At 35.3% G+C, this 20,321-nt stretch overlaps 2 protein-coding genes and 1 pseudogene across 5 annotated transcripts in view; all 3 read left to right on the top strand.

Moving 5' to 3' along the window:
• The first annotated feature begins 4,836 nt into the window (after positions 1-4,836).
• LOC100816121 (telomere repeat-binding protein 2) lies at positions 4,837-10,080 on the top strand. Of its 4 annotated transcripts, none has more exons than XM_041007376.1 (10): positions 4,838-5,163; positions 6,046-6,243; positions 6,354-7,185; positions 7,299-7,508; positions 7,633-7,695; positions 7,793-7,872; positions 8,052-8,290; positions 8,476-8,787; positions 8,993-9,056; positions 9,672-10,080. In XM_041007376.1, exons 3-10 carry the CDS (start codon positions 6,456-6,458, stop codon positions 9,846-9,848), a joined length of 1,875 nt encoding a protein of 624 aa, XP_040863310.1. In that variant the 5' UTR covers positions 4,838-5,163; positions 6,046-6,243; positions 6,354-6,455; the 3' UTR covers positions 9,849-10,080. The 4 variants fall into 4 exon arrangements, with proteins under 4 accessions (XP_040863311.1, XP_040863310.1, XP_040863308.1 ...); XM_041007374.1 differs by having other exon boundaries at positions 4,849-5,163; positions 8,464-8,787; XM_041007375.1 differs by lacking the exon at positions 4,838-5,163 and adding an exon at positions 5,431-5,454 and having other exon boundaries at positions 8,464-8,787.
• Positions 10,081-11,112: 1,032 nt separating this feature from the next.
• The window catches only part of LOC100815586 (uncharacterized), a 36,651-nt gene continuing 27,442 nt past the window's right edge, over positions 11,113-20,321 (top strand). Inside the window, exons 1-5 of the mRNA XM_006592132.4 lie at positions 11,113-11,392; positions 11,752-14,031; positions 15,531-15,820; positions 16,514-16,621; positions 17,860-18,093. Of these exons, the coding sequence (XP_006592195.3) occupies positions 11,793-14,031; positions 15,531-15,820; positions 16,514-16,621; positions 17,860-18,093 (2,871 nt within the window). The 5' untranslated portion in view covers positions 11,113-11,392; positions 11,752-11,792. The remainder of the gene's footprint in view (positions 11,393-11,751; positions 14,032-15,530; positions 15,821-16,513; positions 16,622-17,859; positions 18,094-20,321) is intronic.
• On the top strand, positions 15,492-16,253 carry LOC100815053 (scarecrow-like protein 34; annotated as a pseudogene).

The raw sequence follows: 20,321 nt of genomic DNA, 5'->3' as shown, positions 1-20,321 counted from the left end.
TACGTTGAACTTGTATATATCCGTTGCTGTCTTGCGAAATTTTTTTGGGCAGTGTTAAACATGCAAAATATTGAAGGGTTCTCTCAATAATTTGCCTGGTGCAAAACAGTTGAGCTACTGTATAAACAAGAATTCATGGACAGCTGAATGATACCACCTAGGGAGAGAAAGAGAGACAAATAGATATGATAGGTGAACAGAGATATAAAGAAAAATAATATGTGCTGATGAAGTATTTGACATACATGAGTGATTATGTATTGCCGCTCTATAAACTATATTCCTCTCGTCCAACCCTCCAAAGAAAGGGTAAGATGCGCAATTCTAAAAGTTAAAATAGGCATACGAGTATAGAACAAGAAAGGTCTGGTTTGGTGACAAGCCTGTAAGTCATATCCCAATAAAAAGAACAGGTTTCATACTTGTGAAGCCAGTGAGAAGCCTTGTACCCAACCCTCAGTTAAAAGCAAGAGTCTGAGACCAATACGTATATCACCTGAGTGTCTTGCGGGACTCTTAGTCCAATGAGTAATCTACTTTTAGCCACTTTTAATTGGTTTGAGAGAAAGATTGTTTAATCAACAACAGATTGTTTTGTTGAGAGTGTGTTTAGTTATCCTTTAAAAAATTACACGTTTGCAGGAACAAATGGGAAATAACTTTTTTTTTACGTTAGTAATTTAAAGGTTTAGTCTAGGCTTTATTGTAGTAGAAAATTAAATATACATGCAGTCACATCTCAAATATAAATTATAAACCAATACCACCTCCCCTCCGTCCTTAGTTTTCACTTTTCTTTCCGTGTTAATTTAAATTTGTCTAAATGTTGCTTTCGATTTATTATGTTTTAGTGTTATTTTATTTTGATACATTAATTTTTAAAATTTTATTTTATTTTTTTATCTTTTTAAAAGTTTTATTTTTGATCCATGTTAAATTTAAAGTTTTTCATTGTTGTCGAAATCCAACATGTTATATCTATGTTAGTGATGAGTCGCTGTGTGACTATGAAATGATACAATAGTGTTGTTTAGGGGATGAATGATACATATATTTAAATATTAGTGAGATACTAATATTTGTTAATGAAAATCAAAAGAAATATATAAAATGAAATTTTTAAAAAAGTAAAAGATAATGAATTTTTTTAAAACATAAATGATGAAAATCAAAATTTTTAAAATATAAAGGATCAAAATGAAAAGTTTCAAAAAGATAAAATTTAAATGAAACTTTTGAAAACATAAAAAATTAAAATAAAACTCTTAAAATTTAATATACAAAAATAAAATAACACTAAAACATGGACCAAAAATAATATTTATTCTTTAAATTGCAGCAAACAATGCATAACCCACTCTGCGCATTTAAAAGAATCCAATCTGATAGCTATAAATAAATAAAACAGTATCCTGTTTTCAGGTTAGATTCAGATCAAGAGTGCAAGTGCCCTTTCCTGTTTTTAGGTTTGAGAAATTATGATTTTAAATTAATTTTGTGTTTTTTTACAAATTAGAGAGAAATAGGAAAACAATAAAGACAAATATGTGATAAGATGAATGTGAGAGAGATAAAATAATGAATTATAAAACATGTTGTACAAGTATTATAACTCTTTAATGTCAGCATTTTCTTTTCTGGTTATATAAGGTAAAGAATCCACCTCCCACTTCTTAATTACCTTTATCAGTCATTGAGTGCAACTAACATCAATTTAAAATACTACGATGGATCATAACCCTTGATTGGTTTGACTAATTAAATGCAATATTTTTCAACCCTACACTAAGAGCATCTTTTAAGATCATAAATTAGTTAATCACATGAATTTGTAACAATGTGTTTGTTTAATTGGTCGCCACCTTTTTTCCTTTCCTATTACCATTACCTTGTCTGATTTGAATGGTAGGTTGTACTAGTACATAACATGACCCCCAAAGGGTGCACTCCCCTGAACCTCAAGGCACTTGTATTAGTTGTATACTACTATTCCTAATCACTCCATCCTCAACTTTTCTTCTTTCTCCCTTTTACATTGGATGTATGTGACTGAGATCTGAATGTGACTTCTACGTCAAGTAAATTATATTCAAGTTACGTGAACTTCATCTCCCTCCAACTCCACAATTGATGCTTAGCTTCCATTTCCAAACTCCTTCGCATCATATTATTATGTAGATTTTTTTTTCTATTTTTCTTTTTCTTTTATTTAACCCACCTGATTTTACTCCAGCTTAATGTCAGTTCATAGGTCACAGTTACACTTTTGATTGACCTAGGTTGGTGTATTTAGTTTTTGTGACTTATTAAATTAACAAACTTTATATTGAACTTCCAGTATACCTGTGGCTTGTTTTCTCTTGGGGATGAATTATTTGGATCCAAAATTCACGGGGGTTGATAATATTTGCCGTGAGCCAAACCCAGATCTGTATCTAATGATTCCACCATGGTATATTCTTTATTTTATTTTTGATTTTTGAATATTTTTTTTTCTAACCATGACATCATATTTAAATAAGACAAAAGAAATGCAAAGTTATTCCAGCTTTCTTGGGGAAGGAATATGGATTCCTTTGCCTTCAAATTAATACGAAGTGGCCTAACACGCTATCTCTTTCGTGGGCCAGCTTGCATTTCCTCCTAATCACGTGCCACAGCCCTTTTCCAACCAAATTGAATTGGTAAAGGACAAATTCTTTTCAGTTTCTTTTCCCTTTTTTTCAACACACAATTTTTAAGTCAAGATAATGTTTGTAATAATTTTATGTATTTAGAATTGGTAGAAAAATATTTTCAATAAAGTATAATATTTTTTCCCTGTTTTTTTTTTGTGCCACAGCCCTTTGGTCTGGCTTTATATCTGTTTGTGGTTTGTGATCATGAACCGACTCTTGTTAGCTGATCAAACTATCTCTCACTTGTACGCGAAAAAAACTTAGCTGACTATATATATATATATATATATATATATATATATATATATATATATATATATATATCACATCCTTTTAATGACTAGACCATCCCATCTTTTATATATAAAAAAACTCCTGTGGGTCTGTCTTTAAATATAAGTAAGTAAAATTTGTTTCTAGATTTAAATTTTAGTTAGTAAAGATCATAATTCATAACTTAAAATAAGTTATACATAGCCTTACTTATTTTAAAATGTCTTATAAAAAATAGTTCTGATACTATTTCATTGAATAAATGTGTAAAATGATATGCAAGGAGTATATACAAGTAAAAAGTGTATATATATATATATATAAATGTAGTTTATACAAGAAAATACTACATATTTTTATTAAGTTGAATAAATACTTTATATGTACGTATACTTTTTTCATTAAAAACCATTTGTTACATTTTCGTAATATTTTTTTTATTTAGATTCTGTGTAATTAAATTTAGTAGTTTCACAAATATTTTTTTAAAAAAATGTTTACAATAGTACGTACAACATTTTTATTTTTTATTTTTGAAAAATTTGACACTTAAAACGAAAGTGAGTAGTAATGTACTAATATATTATGAATTTTTCAACTATGGTTAAACTCAAAGAGATACATTCCCAATGAACGTGGTTGATCCACTGTCACAACGCCACGTGTAACGATAAACCCAAGTCTTCTCTTGTGACTGACACATGTCCACATGTGGCATCTATATTCAATTTTTGTGACTATAGTTTAGATATATAAATGGAGGATTACACTGTAATGACGTATTGACGGAGATTCCACAAACGCCGTTATCTTTTACAATTCCTCTTATTGGTCTTTAAGTTTTGTAAACGCCAAATTGACAGTGACACGTGATAATGAGTGGAGATTAGAAATTAAAGTAACAAGGGCACCTCTACGATCTTTAGCATCACCTCACCACATGTATGCTATGGGCTTTGCCTTTGAATTGGATTGCATAATTTGCATTGCATGTTATCACTGTCTTTCATCTACAATCATTACATAGATTCCTATCTATTAAATTAATTTTTTTTTATGTAGGTTAAGAAATCATATGATGATTATTAAATTAGTAATACCATGAAAAACTGATTCTGAATTTTATAATTAATTTTAAATAATTTTTACATGTTTAGTTTTACATTTGAAAATAATTTAGAATTAATTTTAAATCTTAAATTAATTTTAGATTGAAATAACTTTAAGAATAACTTTTACGATCTAAAATTTTATAATAAATTTTATTTTTAACTCGATTTGATACATTTGAACATAAATTTCATTACTTTAAAAATCAATTCTATTTTAAAACCAATTTTTTCACAACACCCATTCAAATACACAGTAAGTAACTCCTTCATTTATAATTAGGGTTCTATTATCTTTCTCAATACTAAATTCATTCGCTCTATTTAGTAGGAATTATATACTCCATTTACTTTTTGTCACTTGAAAATGTTTACTCTTCAATTAATATTACTGACAGATGTAGCAAAAAAAGAAACTGTAAAAATTTACTGGTTCTAGAAATACATTATGAATTATGAGTAATAATGAATATAATACAAATATTATCTTTATTTTTGTTGGTGCATACAAATATTATCCTTAACTCATAAAACCTTGTGATAATACATTACTAAAATCTAAAAGCATCACGCATTCACGCTTCCCCCACCCACCCACTGAGAGGCTAGAGGCTTTGGCACGATGTCATGATGCCACCTAAAATACCCCCATATTATTATTATTATAGAAATCAAATTCAAAACACTGGCTATAGAACGGAAAATAAATAAGCGAATTTTGCAGTTACCAACTAAGTACTTACCCACGTTTTTCACTTTTAACCTGCTATATCCGGTGAACGTAAGTGTAATAACCGGCAGGTCCGGTGGGCGAGGGGTGGTCATATAATGCGTTGGGGTTTAAGCAAAGGATGGGTTATGGGTAGTTTCTCAGAGGGTTTTGGAGATTCAAGGCTTAATTTGTTTTCCTTTTCTCTTCAATTAATTTTCCCAAGAGAAAAATGCAAACCGAATTGTAGAGGAAAATGAGAGAAATTGTTTCTGTCATGGAAAACTAGTGTTTTTTTTTTTTTTTTTTTCTGATGTTAGTTCACTTCGGATTCTCCGACAATTCGCCGATCTAACTTCGCCCGGTTAAAACTGCGACCTGTGAACAGAAGGAGGTGAGTTTTTTTTAATCTCAACAACACATGCAAAGTTTTTGTTTTTATTTTTTCTCTGACTGTGATTTTGATTGCTACCGGATAAAAAATATTGGAGATTGTGTCGTACGGTATTTTGCGACTTCAGAATTTGGATTTGAATTTGGATTTTGTCGGGTAATTTTGCTTTTGGTTATTTTCTGAGATCGGTCTTCTTCCGTCTGTTGTTTAACACTTATAGACCCCTTCTATGATTTACCTTTGAATTTTGTTTACTTTTCTCATGAACGTGTCTGAAATCTCGCTTATGAGGTTTTCTTTTTCTTTTTTTGCGTACTGTGTCTTAATATGTGCTGAATTGTTGTTTCGTAAAGTTTCCTATCTGAATCTGAATCTGTTTTCCTTGTGTAATCCTGTGTTTTGAACGTGATTTTCTCGTCGCCTTTGTCATCAACATGTCTGGATCCGATGGAAGTTACTCAACTGGCTTCCTCTGAATTAAGGGGCTTAAGGATATGGTTAATTTTAACTCTCAAAGATTGCGTTGCAAGTAAATGGTGTTCAACCGAATCTGGTTCTGATACTGCAAAAATGCAGTCGCTTTCTTTATAAATATTGATATCTGCAAAAATGATTAAAATCATAGGGATGGAAACATGCCCTTTATTTTTTTTTAATGACTACGGTCTTTAAGTTTTTTTTTTTATAACGTTGTTTGTACACTTGGTGAACCCAATTGTTGTAAGGGAAGGGTGGGATTGTGCAATTTTTAGTCTTTCTCTAAGATGTCTACTTTGTCATTTTAAACGAAATTCAGTAATGTAAATTGTAAAATACTTAATATTTTTGTTAATGGTACGCTGTAATGCATCTGAGCTATTACTGATGGTTGTTTACTGTCAGGCTTTCAAATTGTGGCTGGTGAGGTCAAGCAACAAGAGTGCTCATTTATCTGATCATGGGTCTTGGATTACTGGTTTTTTGTGCTTGATCCATCTATTTTGGCATGGTTCCTAAGATATGGTCTTGCAGAAGAGGTTAGAGTACGGGTTTAATGGCTATCAGACTCCAGCCATGCTGTGAGCTTCCCGATCAACTAGGGTAAATATCAATATGTTCTGCTTCTCATGTGGGGCTGCTTATTACTATCAATTTGCTTAGAGATTTCATGAAAACAATTTGTATAATTATTTTGTTAAAATGTTTCCTAGAGGAGGGCTAAATTTCAAAGAGCAGAAGACAAACAAAAGTGTGCATTTGAATTATTGGCCACCGTAGCTGGTAAACTATTGCAAGAGAGAGAGAATCCAACCATGTCTAGTGATACATCATCAGAAAAGGATCAGTCTGGATTTGTCAAAGAGTGCCAAGATGCAAATAAACCATCCAAATCTGTGATTTCTGATGAAGGAAGTTGTGACAAAAGTGGTTTCTCTCGTCTTTCTTCACAAACAAACAACAAAAATTGTGGTTTGAAAGAATTCCCACATCTTGCAATTGATGGTGATGCAGGGACTGCTTCTATAGTAACAAGTTCTACTTGCTTAGAAGGGTTCATTGCAGAGAAATTGGTGGATGGAAATAGCCATTTCAAAGTGGAAAACGTTACTAGCACAGTTAATTTAGATTCTTCTGATTATCCAAAGCATAGTAATTTCAAGTTACACGGTGATACAAGTAAAGGAAAGGATGAGTTGCATAAGTTTGAGAAGGTGCCAATTGGTAGTGGGATTGACATGTGTAGTTTTGAGGACCCTTTGGATGATAATCCTCCTGCGTTGATCAGTTTAGGTGGCAATGCCAAATTGTCTGGGTATAATGATAGGATTCCCTGTAGCTTGTTGTCCAAAAGTCGTGACAATGTACCAGTAGTTAGTAGAGATGATGATGAAAACTCTTATGGGTGTACTCACCCTATTAATACTAAAACCAAGTCCTTTAGGCTAAAGACTGGTATAGGTGATAATAGAATAAGTAAAAGACTGGCTTCTAACTTTCAGAAAGTTGCTGAAAAAACAAAGGATCATACACATTCTAACAATGGTGAGTCCATTCTTATGATATGAGATTACTGGCTCTCTCTTAGTCTTATTTCTTTTACCCTCATGCTTAGCTTGCTCACTGATATTTTTCAATTGGAAACATGGTAATTTTAGATGGAGATTGGAAGCGAACTTACTGCAGCAAGAGGAACTGCAATAAACACCAAAGTTCTCAGATGAATATTCCTTTCAAAAAGAGGAAGCTTTTTAATTATCGCTCTGTTTCAAATTCTAATGGATTGATCAGGAGTGGTGGTATTTATTATTCACCTGAGAATTGTATGAATCAGGACGGTTGTGGTTCACCACCTGGGATGCACAAAGGTATCCTTCCATATGGCTTCCTTCTTATACAGGTTCCTTTGTTTCAGTTTAATTTTTGTTTAACCTCCGTACTTAAGGATCTCTGGAATCTTTTTGTTAAATAAATTCCAAATCTTTCATGCAGACCCTGGAATGCCATCTTTGGAAGCATGTCAACATCAGACGTTACGAAGTAGAGGTTCTCATGGTATGAGAAGATTGAGGGAGCAATTCTTTATGTATTCTTTGATTTGATCAATATCTTCAAAGGAGTTCTCACATGCAAATGTCTTTCTTTTAACCAGTGAATCTTAGGATCAAGTCATTTAGAGTGCCAGAGCTTTTTATAGAGGTTCCAGAAACTGCAACAATTGGGTCCTTGAAGGTATAATAGTTTTATATTTTTCCATCCACATACCATCCTACCTTTTTTAGATGTTCACAAGGAATGCCATTTGTGTAATTTATAAGCTGCATTTACATTTTAATAATCCATTGCATTTGCATGTATCTTCCATCACAAGTTCAGTTGAGCTGTATTTTTTACAACATTTTGGTCTGCAGAGGACAGTGATGGATGCAGTGACTGCTGTGCTTGGAGGTGAATTGCACATTGGTGTTTTTCTCCAGGGAAAAAAAGTTAAGGATGACAGTAAAACTCTACTTCAAACCGGAATTTCTCATCAAAACGAGCTGGATGCTTTGGGTTTCACCCTGGAGCCTAATTCTTCACAAAGCCTACCGATTGTATGTGCTGCACATTCTCCCGGTCCTAAAGCTGACATAACTCAGCCTGTAATAAGGTAATGAAGCTATATGGTAGGAACTGGGGTTGTCATTTAGTGTGCCTGTTTGTACTTGAACACACTTAATCATTCCTGTTTCTAGCATCATTGGCATACTTTTGTATAAATTATTTCATATTTATATCGAATAAAATATTCTTTAGCTTTTGTATCTAAAAATCATTATTCAGGTATCCTTCCAGTCCAGCTGTAATTCATCAGAGGATTCAAGGCAATTCTGACATGTTACCTGAGCATCAAGTAACCAGTTTAGGTAGCCATTTTGAAAACGACCATGATTCAGCACCTTCTCCTGTTAATGCATCTGTTGAGAAAGGTATGAAAGATTCCAAAGAACTGGTTACTGTTCCTGAAATGGATGAGGAACTAGCTATGGTACCTGTACACCAGAAGTCAAAGCGATCTGAGATCGTCCAACGCCGAATACGCAGGCCTTTTTCTGTAGATGAAGTAGAAGCACTGGTTCAAGCAGTCGAAAAACTAGGAACTGGAAGGTAAGATTTACATTAGACTTGGTTTGACTTGACAATTATATTTAGTGGGTTGTGTGTGTACTCCGTCTTGTTGCTAGTATTGTGGGTGTATATAATTGTCTATCTCATGTATTTTCAATAAGTGCTGCACTTCAGTGCTGGGAGAAATTTCCTCTAACATTCCCTTTTGTATTGTGTTTCTATTTTCTTTAAAAAATACAATCAGGTGGCGAGATGTTAAGGTTTGTGCTTTTGATAATGCAAAGCATCGGACATATGTGGATTTGAAGGTAAAAACGTTTATGACCCTTGTGCAAGGCAACTGCATTATGTTTTACTTTATATGTCATGCTTAAATGACTCTTCAAATATGGTAACCAGATAGAACTTGCTTGCCTAGTGTGCTCTTTGGATCTTTCCGGTTAGCATGTATAATTTTTTACGAAAATGAAAATATAATTTTATGGATAAAAGCTTAAGGTTTTAAATAATATTTTGGTCCCTATAATTTTTTACCCATTCAGATTTTGGTCCCTAATCAATCCCCATATTGATCTTTATTTTCGATGAAGTACTAGTCCTCTATAGTTTCCATTTATTAGGGAGCAAGACCCACAAAAATGAAAATATAGCTACTGATATTCAACAAAGTGAATCATAGAAATCATAACCCAAATGAGTACAAACTATACTGTCCAAAACCCTATTCAAACCAAAACTTAGTTATCCTGCTGTTTCTGCTTTTCTGTGAAATCTACTGCAAGTCTGCAAGATAGTGGTAGAATCTAAAAAGAGGAGGAAGACCACTTTGATGATCATAATTTTGGTCTTCTTAGTCCTTACCTAACTCACATGGCAGACAAATGTTTTACATGTGATGTGATTTAAATTTTGGGGTTGTGCAGGATAAATGGAAAACACTGGTGCACACGGCAAGAATATCCCCTCAACAAAGGAGGGGTGAACCTGTTCCCCAAGAACTTTTGGACAGGGTTCTAGTGGCCCACGCTTATTGGTCCCATCAGCAGACTAAGCCGCAGCACAAGCACCATCCAGAAACTGAAACTGTCTTCTCCTTTTAATAATAAGGGCCAGGGTCAGGGGTTGTCAGCAGCAAGTAGCCATGTGGATGAGGAGGGTGCTTTGGTTTCTGACTTGTTATTAGTGTCATTTTCTTTTTCTGCTTTCAATAAATATTTATGAAGTCTCTCTGTTTATCAACCATGTAAAAAAGTGACGACGACAAGGAAAAAAAAGCCAAGCCTAGAGGCTGCTTGTAAATGATTTGATGTAATAAAGTGCTCGCTAACACAATTCTTTTGCTTGTAAATAATTGAAATTGTTCTGTATAAAATTGTTATGTTTTTATTGCTTGATAGTTGAAATCCACATTTACAATTCACCTATTAAGTTGGAAAGCAACAGAAGTTTATCTGCAAATTCCATTATGATTCATGAATTGTGTTTTATCCTGAGCCGTTATGGTATTCTTGGGGTATTGATTAAAGAAATAAAAAGATTATTGAAAATATAATTGTAATTAAATGAAAGATATTTTACGAATGATATCATCACATAAGAGTAAAATTAGTCAAATTTGGTTATATTTGAATTTAAGCTAAAAAATAATTTTTTTGGCTTATGTGTCAATCAAGTCAGGTCTCATATTTTAATAAGGATTAACTGAATCGCTGTATATTTTTATTTGAGTTTCATATATTAGGTAAGATAGTCACATTAGAAATTTTGCATCAATAGACTTTATTAATTAATATTATGTTTGTTTTAATTTATATTTGTTTTCCTATTTTTTAAGTGTTTATTATAATAAAAAAGTAAAAATTAAATTATATTTTGAATAAATAATTATTTTTGTCTCTAAATGAATAAATTTGTCGCACTTTTTTCACTTTCAATGATTAAAATTTAAATTTTTATCTTTTGAGAACGAATTTTTTTTACAGGAACAAAAATGATTATTTATCCTTAAAAAATATGTTTCATAATCACTCATTATATTATAATACATTTGGAAAGAAAAAAGAGAAATATATATATATATATATATATATATATATATATTATAATATTTATGATGTGATAAAAAGAAAGATGTTGATAAGATATTTAAAATAAATAGATGTGTTTATGTGTTTTTAAATAAATTAATTTAAATAAATATTTTTTTTTATTTTTATAATATGTTTCTCTAAATTGTTTCCGAAAAAAAAATAGTTTTATGCCTATATTATTTTTCTATTTTAAAACAAGAATCACTCAAGACAAGGAGTAAAGGTGTTAAGCATCACTTAAGGCAATGGTACACGTCAATAAGAAGGAAGAACTTTCTATTGCTGAACAGCCAACGTTTGCATTTGCCTTTGCCTTCAAAGGTGCAGAGCGGAGGCCAATCTCATCATTTGACACACACACGCTCAAGTTGGAACTGGTTTTGGTTGAAGACGCGACACGCAAAAAGGGTTTCTTTTTTTTTTTTGGGGTCTCAACATTCTATGATCTGTCTCAGTTATGACTCTGACCCAATGACTCTTGTCTTCGCCCACCAACTAAACCAGCGCAAGCAAAGCAAAGCAAAGAAATTCTCAATTCTCACTCACAGTCACAGGTTGCTTCTCCCTCTTTTCTTTTCTTTTTTTACATCATTATTATTAATTAATTAACGAGTCATCTTTCTCTCTTTCTTCTTTGACGCAACTGACTTTCTTCCTTATTATGTCCGTCAGTTATGGAAACTCACCTTTTTAACATAAATTACCTCCAAATCACTCATTCCTAGGGTTACTAATGTTCCCTCAAGCTTCTTTAATATATGTTTGTTTGTTTTTAGCTTTCTATATGTCTTACTGCTTCTGTCTCTTCCACTTTTCATGTCTAATTACAAAATGATGCTAATGATATGGTTCTGATTTCATGGGGGTTAAGGGCAACAAACTAATTTCTTTATCTCTCTTTTTCAATCAACAGTATCGATTGATAGAAGGGGTGAATTGAATTTTGTCACCTTGATGGATCCTCATATCAAGTCCAATTTCATCAATGGCGTTAAACCCAGCCAAGTGCCCAACACGGTCGATGCAGAGGATCACTTCTTTGACCCTGTTAATGGGATGATGAAACCCTTTGATTTTCGACTCATGGATAACCCATTTCTTATTCCGCCTGATCCAAATGCTGCTCAAAATCCTTTTTCCTTGTCCAATGATGAAGACTCTCCAGTGGATGAGATTGATTTTTCTGCCACTGTCCTACGCTACATAAACCAAATGCTTATGGAAGAGGACTTGGAGGCAAAGCCGTGTATGTTCCATGATTCCTTGGCTCTCCAAGCTGCTGAGAAATCATTCTATGAGGTCATTGGTGAGACATACCCTTCTTCTTCTTCTTCTTCTTCCATCCAAAACTATCACAACGTGGACAGCCCTGATGAAAGTAGCTTCAGTGGTACAACGACTAGCACCGGTAACTCGTTTGGGTCGCAATGGAATAACGTCGATCTTGCTGACTACAAGCCTTCCATACTGCAAACCACTTTTCCTACTGACTTTGTTTTCCAGGCCAGTTCAATCCAATCTTCAATGAACACCACGAGCAAATTTGCCGTAACCAATAGTGAATTCTTGGCTAGTTCCGCGGCTGGATTTTTGGGTCCAGGTTCAACAAACTTGTTTAGCAAGAGTGAGTCTGTACTGCAATTTGAGAGGGGTGTGGAGGAAGCCAATAAGTTCCTGCCTAAAGGGAATCCTTTGGTTATTGACTTGGAGAACCCATCTTTTAGAATGGTTCCTCTTCAGCAGGAGGAAATTAAGGCGGAGAGGGATATAGATGAAATTTCTGCCGAGTCAAGAGGAAGGAAGAATCACGAGCGGGAAGATGAAGAAACAGATTTACAAGATGGGAGAAGCAACAAGCAGTCAGCTGTGTACATTGATGACAGTGAGATATCAGAATTGCTTGATAAGGTCCTGCTAGGCACGTGGTGCAGAAATGAACCAGCTCCTTCGTGTATTGGTTACACAGACCTTCCCAGTGGACCATCCTTGGGTAAATTAGAAGAAACAAACAAGTCTGGTGGTGGGAAGAGCCGTGTTAAGAAACAAGGCAACAAGAAGGGAGTTGTGGATCTGAGGACATTGTTGATTCTATGCGCACAAGCTGTTTCTTCAGATGATCATGTATCTGCTAATGAGTTATTGAAGCAGATAAAGCAACATGCTTCTCCACTAGGTGATGGGACTCAGAGGCTGGCCCATTGCTTTGCAAATGCCCTTGAAGCACGCTTGGCTGGCACCGGCACTCAGATTTATACTGCTTTATCTCACAAAAGAACCTCTGCAGCGGACATGGTGAAAGCTTACCAAATGTATATTTCTGCCTGTCCATTCAAGAAGCTTTCGATGATTTTTGCAAACCATACAATTTTGCAGCTAGCCAAGGAAGTTGAAACTCTTCATATTATAGATTTTGGCATCCGTTATGGCTTCCAGTGGCCAGCTTTTATTTATCGTTTATCAAAACAACCTGGTGGGCCTCCCAAGCTGCGTATTACAGGGATAGAGCTCCCACAACCTGGTTTCAGGCCAGCAGAGAGAGTCCAAGAGACAGGGCTTCGACTTGCAAGGTATTGTGATCGCTTTAATGTTCCATTTGAGTTCAATGCCATTGCACAGAAATGGGAAACCATCAAAATTGAGGACTTGAAGATAAAGGAAAATGAACTTCTTGTTGCGAATGCTATGTTTCGATTTCAAAATCTACTTGATGAGACAGTTGTGGTGAATAGTCCCCGAGATGCTGTTTTAAAGTTAATAAGGAAAGCAAATCCTGCAATCTTTTTACATGCTACTGTCAATGGGAGCTATAATGCTCCATTCTTCGTGACACGGTTCCGGGAGGCCCTTTTTCATTATTCTACTTTGTTTGATGTGCTTGATACCAATGTTGCTCGGGAAGATCCAATGAGGTTGATGTTTGAGAGAGAGTTCTTTGGGCGGCAGGTAATGAATATTGTAGCTTGTGAGGGTAGTGAGAGGGTTGAGAGGCCTGAGACATACAAGCAATGGCAGGTTAGGAACATGAGGGCTGGATTTAAGCAATTGCCCTTGGATAAACATCTCATTAACAAATTAAGATGCAAGTTGAAAGGTGTGTACCACAGTGATTTCATGCTTCTTGAAGATGGCAATTACATGCTGCAAGGTTGGAAGGGCCGAGTAGTTTATGCTTCCTCCTGTTGGGTGCCTGCATAGGCTTTGACAATGCTCTTCACAGGGTAGTTAATTAGGAGAAGCGTTTCAATACTTGTAGGGGAGACATGGACTTCCAAAATTCTTGAAGCCGATCCCTGCTAATGTAATGACATAACATAGTTCAGTTTCTTAAATTGGCCAAGTCATAAGTGTATGTATAATATAACTGATAGCTGGTGATGCTATTTGAATGACATATTTCAATGTTGAACTCTTCCTTCTTGAGTTCTTCTGATAGGCAACTCATAAGCCGCCGAATCCTGAGATAGTAAGATTTAATCAACTCTTACACGTGCCGTTGTAAAAAATAGTTGTTTTCTTTATTTTTCCCAATTTGTTTATCTATTAAATGATAACGTTTTATTTTCAATCATCAAAAACCTGTCAACCTTTGTCTTTAAAAAATATTAAATAAACTGTAGAAAAGTCTAAAAAGTAAAAAGAGAAGGCTCCTTCACAATTGTCTACTTGACAACCAAGTAACGCCATCCATTGGCTGTTCAGGTTGTCAGTAAAGTAAACAATCACTATCGTTTTTTTCTTTAAATAATATGAAAAATGTTTGATGGAGATGGACACTTATAATATTATTTAACACTTAGTGGGAGAGGAAAAAAAAATATAAATATAATAGAATTTATGATGTAATTAAAAATAAAATAAAAAATGTTAATAGAGTATTTAAATAATGTGATATTCATGTGTTATTACTCAAATAATATTTTAATCTTTGGAATATAAAGTTTTTTTCATTAATCTTTATAAGAAAATTATCAATTTTTATTTCTAAAAAATAAGAATCCTTATTTTTAATCTTTATTGTTTAATTTTAATTATTTTAATATTGTGTCAATATTAAATTAATCTTTCTAATATTTTGACAATATTAATTTTACTTTCTACTATAGTCAATATATTACAAGAACTAATTCAATATTGAGTAAATATTATAGAGACTAAAATAAAATAATCAGAACCAAAAATAAAAAGAAATCTAATTCTCAATAATTAAAACTGATAACTTTTCTAATTTACAGACTAAAATAAAAATTAAATATGTATGCTATAGAGACTAATAATTAATTTACACCGCGTAGAAAAAAAGTTATTTATAAAATTATTTTATGCAAGCAGTAAATCGAAAAAATTGCTTAATAGTATAATCCTAACAATACAATGCACTTGATTTCGGAACATATCTTTTATTCTAAGTGTAGTTTTGGATTTAAGGAAACTAAATTAGATGCTGTTAACCTTAAATATCTCTTTGTTCCACTTCCAGGATCCAGCATCTTTACGACATTATGCACCTTAAATGTAGTAGTACATAGTATATTATTTAGTATCTTCTCTCTTTTTTCAATACAATTACTCTTCCTTCCCTTCCATAACCATATCATTTCATTTCTCACCCTTCATGCTTTGTCTTTCTCAACATATTTCAGTGTTACCATGGAATCAAACTTTCCCGGTTTTAAAGACATGTTTATCTCTCAGACTCGTTTGGTGGTTTTCCAATCATCGATCCTTCTTCACTGGAAGACAACAACGACTTCTCAGAAACTGCAAAGTTCATAATGATTATGAAAGCAGCTGCCAAGGCAGAAACCGTTCATGTTATTGATTTTGGCATCCTATATGGTTTCCAGTGGCCAAATCTTGTTAAGTTTTTGTCTGATAGGGAGGGTGGACCTCCCAAACTTAGGATTACAGGGATAGAGTTTCCCAACATGGCTTTCGCCCCACAGAAAGAATTGAGGAAACGGGTCGCCACCTGGCTAACTATTGTAAGCGTTACAATGTTCCCTTTGAGTACAATGCCATATAGCATCACGGAACTGGGAAACCATTAAAATTGAAGCCCTTAAAATTGAGAGCTACGACATAGTTGCTGTGAACTGTCACTGGAGGTTTGAACATTTACTGGACGAGTATACCATTGAAAACAGCCCTAGAAATGTAATCCTGAATTTGATCAGGAATATAAATCAGGATATTTTTACTCAGTCCATCATTAATGGATCATATAATGCCCCATTCTTTGCCACACGGTTTAGGGAGGCTCTCTTTCATTATTCTGCTACTTATGATTTGATTGGCACAGTCCTACCTCGTGAAAACGAATGGAGGTTGATGATTGAGAGAGAACTTTTGGGCAGGGAGATTATGAATGTTATAGCATGTGAAGGTTCTTAGAGGATTGAGAGGCCTGAGACATAAAAACTGAATGAGGAATTAATTAATGGCCAAATTCAGGACTAAGTTGAAGGAATTTTAGCACAGAGATTTTGTCTTAGATGAAGATAACAACTGGTTGCTTCAAGGTTGGAAGTGCCGCATTTTGTTTGCTTCCACTTGTTGGGTGCCAGCATAATGAGAAGCTACTGGACTCGGTTCAGAACTCATAGCAGACTAAAGGTATTATTCTAAGAATCAGTCATTGGCCTTTACTCTATCCACTTTTTATTTCCCTTTTAAAGCTTCGAGGTATAGTCCCACTAGCACTTGCTGATCACTTGAGTCTTGAGATATTTCAGCATGTTGCAATGGTGAAGCTTGTTTTGCTGGTTATATTGTTTGATGTTCTGGTACCTACTTGCTTAACCTTCAGCTGCTGCGGTGAAGATTGTACCAAGCTTTACATCAAGTTACTCCGTAAAATTATGGCACGACTTTTCGGGTAGAATTGAGACTTGAGAATGTAATGCAATTTCTGTAATGATGTTGATAAGTAGGGCCTATTAGAATAGGAGGGCTATTACAGCATGTTTGCCCGAGTACTTGTAATCATAATATTTAGTTATTTTCTTTCTAACCAACATGTATTAGGCTTTTCACATCCTTCTATATAATTTTGTAAATTGTTTTTGCAGGATAAGTTGTCTCTACTCTCTTGAGCCAAATTAGTTGACTAGATATGAGTAATTTGAAACAGATGAACATGTTCAGTTTGTTTTTTTTTCCGGTAATATTCTTGCTTGCAATTTTGTTCTGTTACAGCAACTTCTGTGAAACTCATGATTTTGATAGGGATTAAAATACAGGTAAGGAAAGACAAGCAAATGAAATGAGGAAAACACTAATCCTGTTTAATTGAAATATGAAATACAGGAGGAAAGGAAATTCCTACTGCCCAGAGCTAAGCTCCTAAGAAGCAACCGTGAAGGCTCCTCTCCCAAAATAACAATAACCGCATGTCCAAATACAATCCCCTCTCCCTGATTCTATAAACAAACAATATTCCCTTCTTCTCTCTCTTCTAACCCACCTACCCCTCCTAGTGTGCCACGTCACCCATTCTAGGTTTCTTCCTCACATACACCCTGCCCCACCTCTTCTTACCATCCTCGTCTTGGATCAAGGGCTCATTTAGCCCAACAACATTTGGGTCTGTATCAATACTCCCTTCTTGAAATAGAGCCTTGTCCCCAAGGCTAAAATCTGGAAATTGGCTCCTAATTGTAACCTCATCCTCCCAAGTAGCTTCTTCTGCCAATTTCCCCTTCCACTGAACCAGCACTTGCTTCTTGGTTTCCCCTCTTTTTGTGTTGCTTCTTGCAGCCAAGATCAACTCAGGGATCATTAATTCTGCTCTATCATCCTCCAGCCCCGTAGGAAGGACCTCCTCAACCTTGTATTTCCCAACTGCCTTTTTCAATAGGGACACATGAAAAACTGGGTGAATCTTTGAAGATGGTGGCAAATTCAAGCGATAGGCCACTTCCCCAATCCTCTCCACAACCTCAAAGGGTCCATAATATTTAGCACTCAACTTAGGACTGACCCTGCTCATAACAGAATGTTGCCTATTCTGCTTCAATTTCAGAAAGACCAAGTCCCCTACCTCGAAATTCCTCTCCCTACGATGCTTGTTAGCCTGAACTCTCATCCTATCCTGAGCTCGAAGCAAATGGGTCTTCAACTGTCTCAGAACTTCATCCCTCTCCAAAAGATCCTTCTGGACAGCTTCCATTTTCACTTCCCCTTGTACTACTTGAACAATCTTAGGTGGCTGTCTCCCATATACAGCTTCAAAAGGACTCATTCCCGTGGACCCATGGTAGGTTGTATTGAACCAATACTCAGCCCAAGGCATCCACATCACCCAGGTTTTAGGTTGATCCGTGATAAAGCAACGTAAATAAGTTTCAAGGCACCTGTTGGTAACTTCGGTCTGACCATCCGATTGGGGGTGGTAGGCTGTGCTCATTTGAAGCTTTGTCCCCTGCATTTTAAAAAATTCTTTCCAAAACAGACTCATAAATAAGGGGTCACGATCACTCACAACGGAGTTAGGAACCCCATGAAGTCGCACTACCTCTTTCACAAAAATTTCCGCAAGAGTCCTGGCTGTATAAGGGTGTTTAAGGGGCACAAAATGACAGTATTTTGTCAATCGGTCTACTACCACCAAGATCGCTTCAAACCCTCTTGATCTCGGTAAACCAGTAATAAAATCGATACTGATATCTTCCCAAACCCTCTCTGGAATTGGTAAAGGCTGGAGTAGACCACTGGGAGCTGAGGTGACATATTTCTGCCTCTGGCATGTGTCGCAAGCCTGAACATACTGCTGTACATCCCCCTTCATTCCCCTCCAATATAGATTGGCAGCAATTCTTCTATAAGTACGATAGAAGCCTGAGTGTCCACCTTGAGGCGTAGCATGGAATTCCTCCAAAAATTTAGAAATCCAATCTGAATTTTCAGGAATCACCAAACGGTTTTTATAGTAAAGCACCCCTTGTTTATAAGCATATCCGGCCTTTACTCTTTCTCCCTTATTCTTCTTCACCTCTTCAATCAATTTCCTCAATTTCGCATCTGCATGTATCTCTTCATTTAACTGTTGCCAATCCAACCAAACTGGGAAATAAACCATATTATTTAACTCTATTTCATCTCTGCTCCGAGATAGAGCATCAGCTCCATTATTCTCCTTTCCCGGCTTGTAAATGATTTCAAAATTATAGCCCAGAAGCTTGGCCACCCAATTCTGCTGCCCTCCAGTCGTGATACGTTGCTGCAATAATTGTTTGAGGCTCTTTTGATCTGAAAAAACTGTGAATTTTCGCCCCAAGAGATAAGGCCTCCAGTGCTGTATTGCAAGAGCTACTGCCATCAATTCTTTTTCATATGCAGATTTTGTTAGATTACGGGAACTTAACGCCTTGCTGTAATAAGCCACAGGTTTCTTGCGTTGCATTAAAATGGCCCCAATTCCTGTCCCGGATGCATCACACTCCAAGGAAAACTCCTCATCAAAATTTGGCAATTGCAATACTGGAGCTGTTGTGATTTTCCTCTTAAGCGCCTCAAAAGCTTCTTGAGCTTTGGTATTCCACCCAAATCCATCCTTCTTTGTCAACTCAGTAAGGGGTTTAGCTATTTTCCCATAGTCCTTAATAAATTTTCGATAATACCCCGTAAGTCCCAAGAATCCTCGAACACCTCTTACATTCTTTGGAACAGGCCAATCTAGCACACTACTCACCTTAGCTGGATCAACTGCCACTCCTTGGCTTGTAATTATATGTCCCAAATACTCTACCTTCTCCTTTCCAAATGAGCATTTCTCCCTGTTGGCAAATAAACTATGAGTCCTCAACACATTCAACACATTTTCCAACAACTTCAAATGTTCCTCCCAGTTGCCACTATACACAAGGATATCATCAAAAAATACTAATACCCCCCGTCTCAGTAACGTTCTAAATACTTCATTCATGAGTGCTTGAAAGGTAGATGGTGCATTAATTAATCCAAAAGGCATTACAAGATACTCGTAATGGCCATCATGTGTCCTAAAAGCTGTTTTAGGAATGTCCTCCTCTCTCATCCTAACTTGATGGTATCCCGAACGTAAATCCAACTTTGAGAAGAATCGTGCCCCATGCAATTCATCCAAAAGTTCTTCTATCACAGGAATAGGGAATTTGTCCGGTATGGTGACCTTGTTCAATGCTCTATAGTCTACACACATACGCCACTTGTTTTGTTTCTTCTTTACTAAAATTACAGGGCTGGAATATGCACTCTGACTATGCCTCACATGACCAGCCTCCATCAATTCCTTCACTTGTCTCTCAATCTCATTCTTCTGATGATAAGCATATCTGTATGGCCTCACATTAATAGGCTCCTGCCCTGGTTTAAGGTTGATCCTATGTTCCTTTGAACGTACCGGAGGTAACCCCTTAGGCTCTTCAAAAACCTCCTTGAATTTATTCAACAACTCCTCCAACACACTTCTCTGTTCAGGACTCCAATCATCCAATTCACCCTTCC

Source organism: Glycine max, chromosome 12 (genome assembly GCF_000004515.6).
Source record: "Glycine max cultivar Williams 82 chromosome 12, Glycine_max_v4.0, whole genome shotgun sequence".
In the NCBI taxonomy this organism is placed as follows: Eukaryota; Viridiplantae; Streptophyta; class Magnoliopsida; order Fabales; family Fabaceae; genus Glycine; species Glycine max.
The sequence above is the reverse complement of the archived record's forward strand: the minus strand, read 5'-3'. Positions and strand labels throughout refer to the sequence as shown.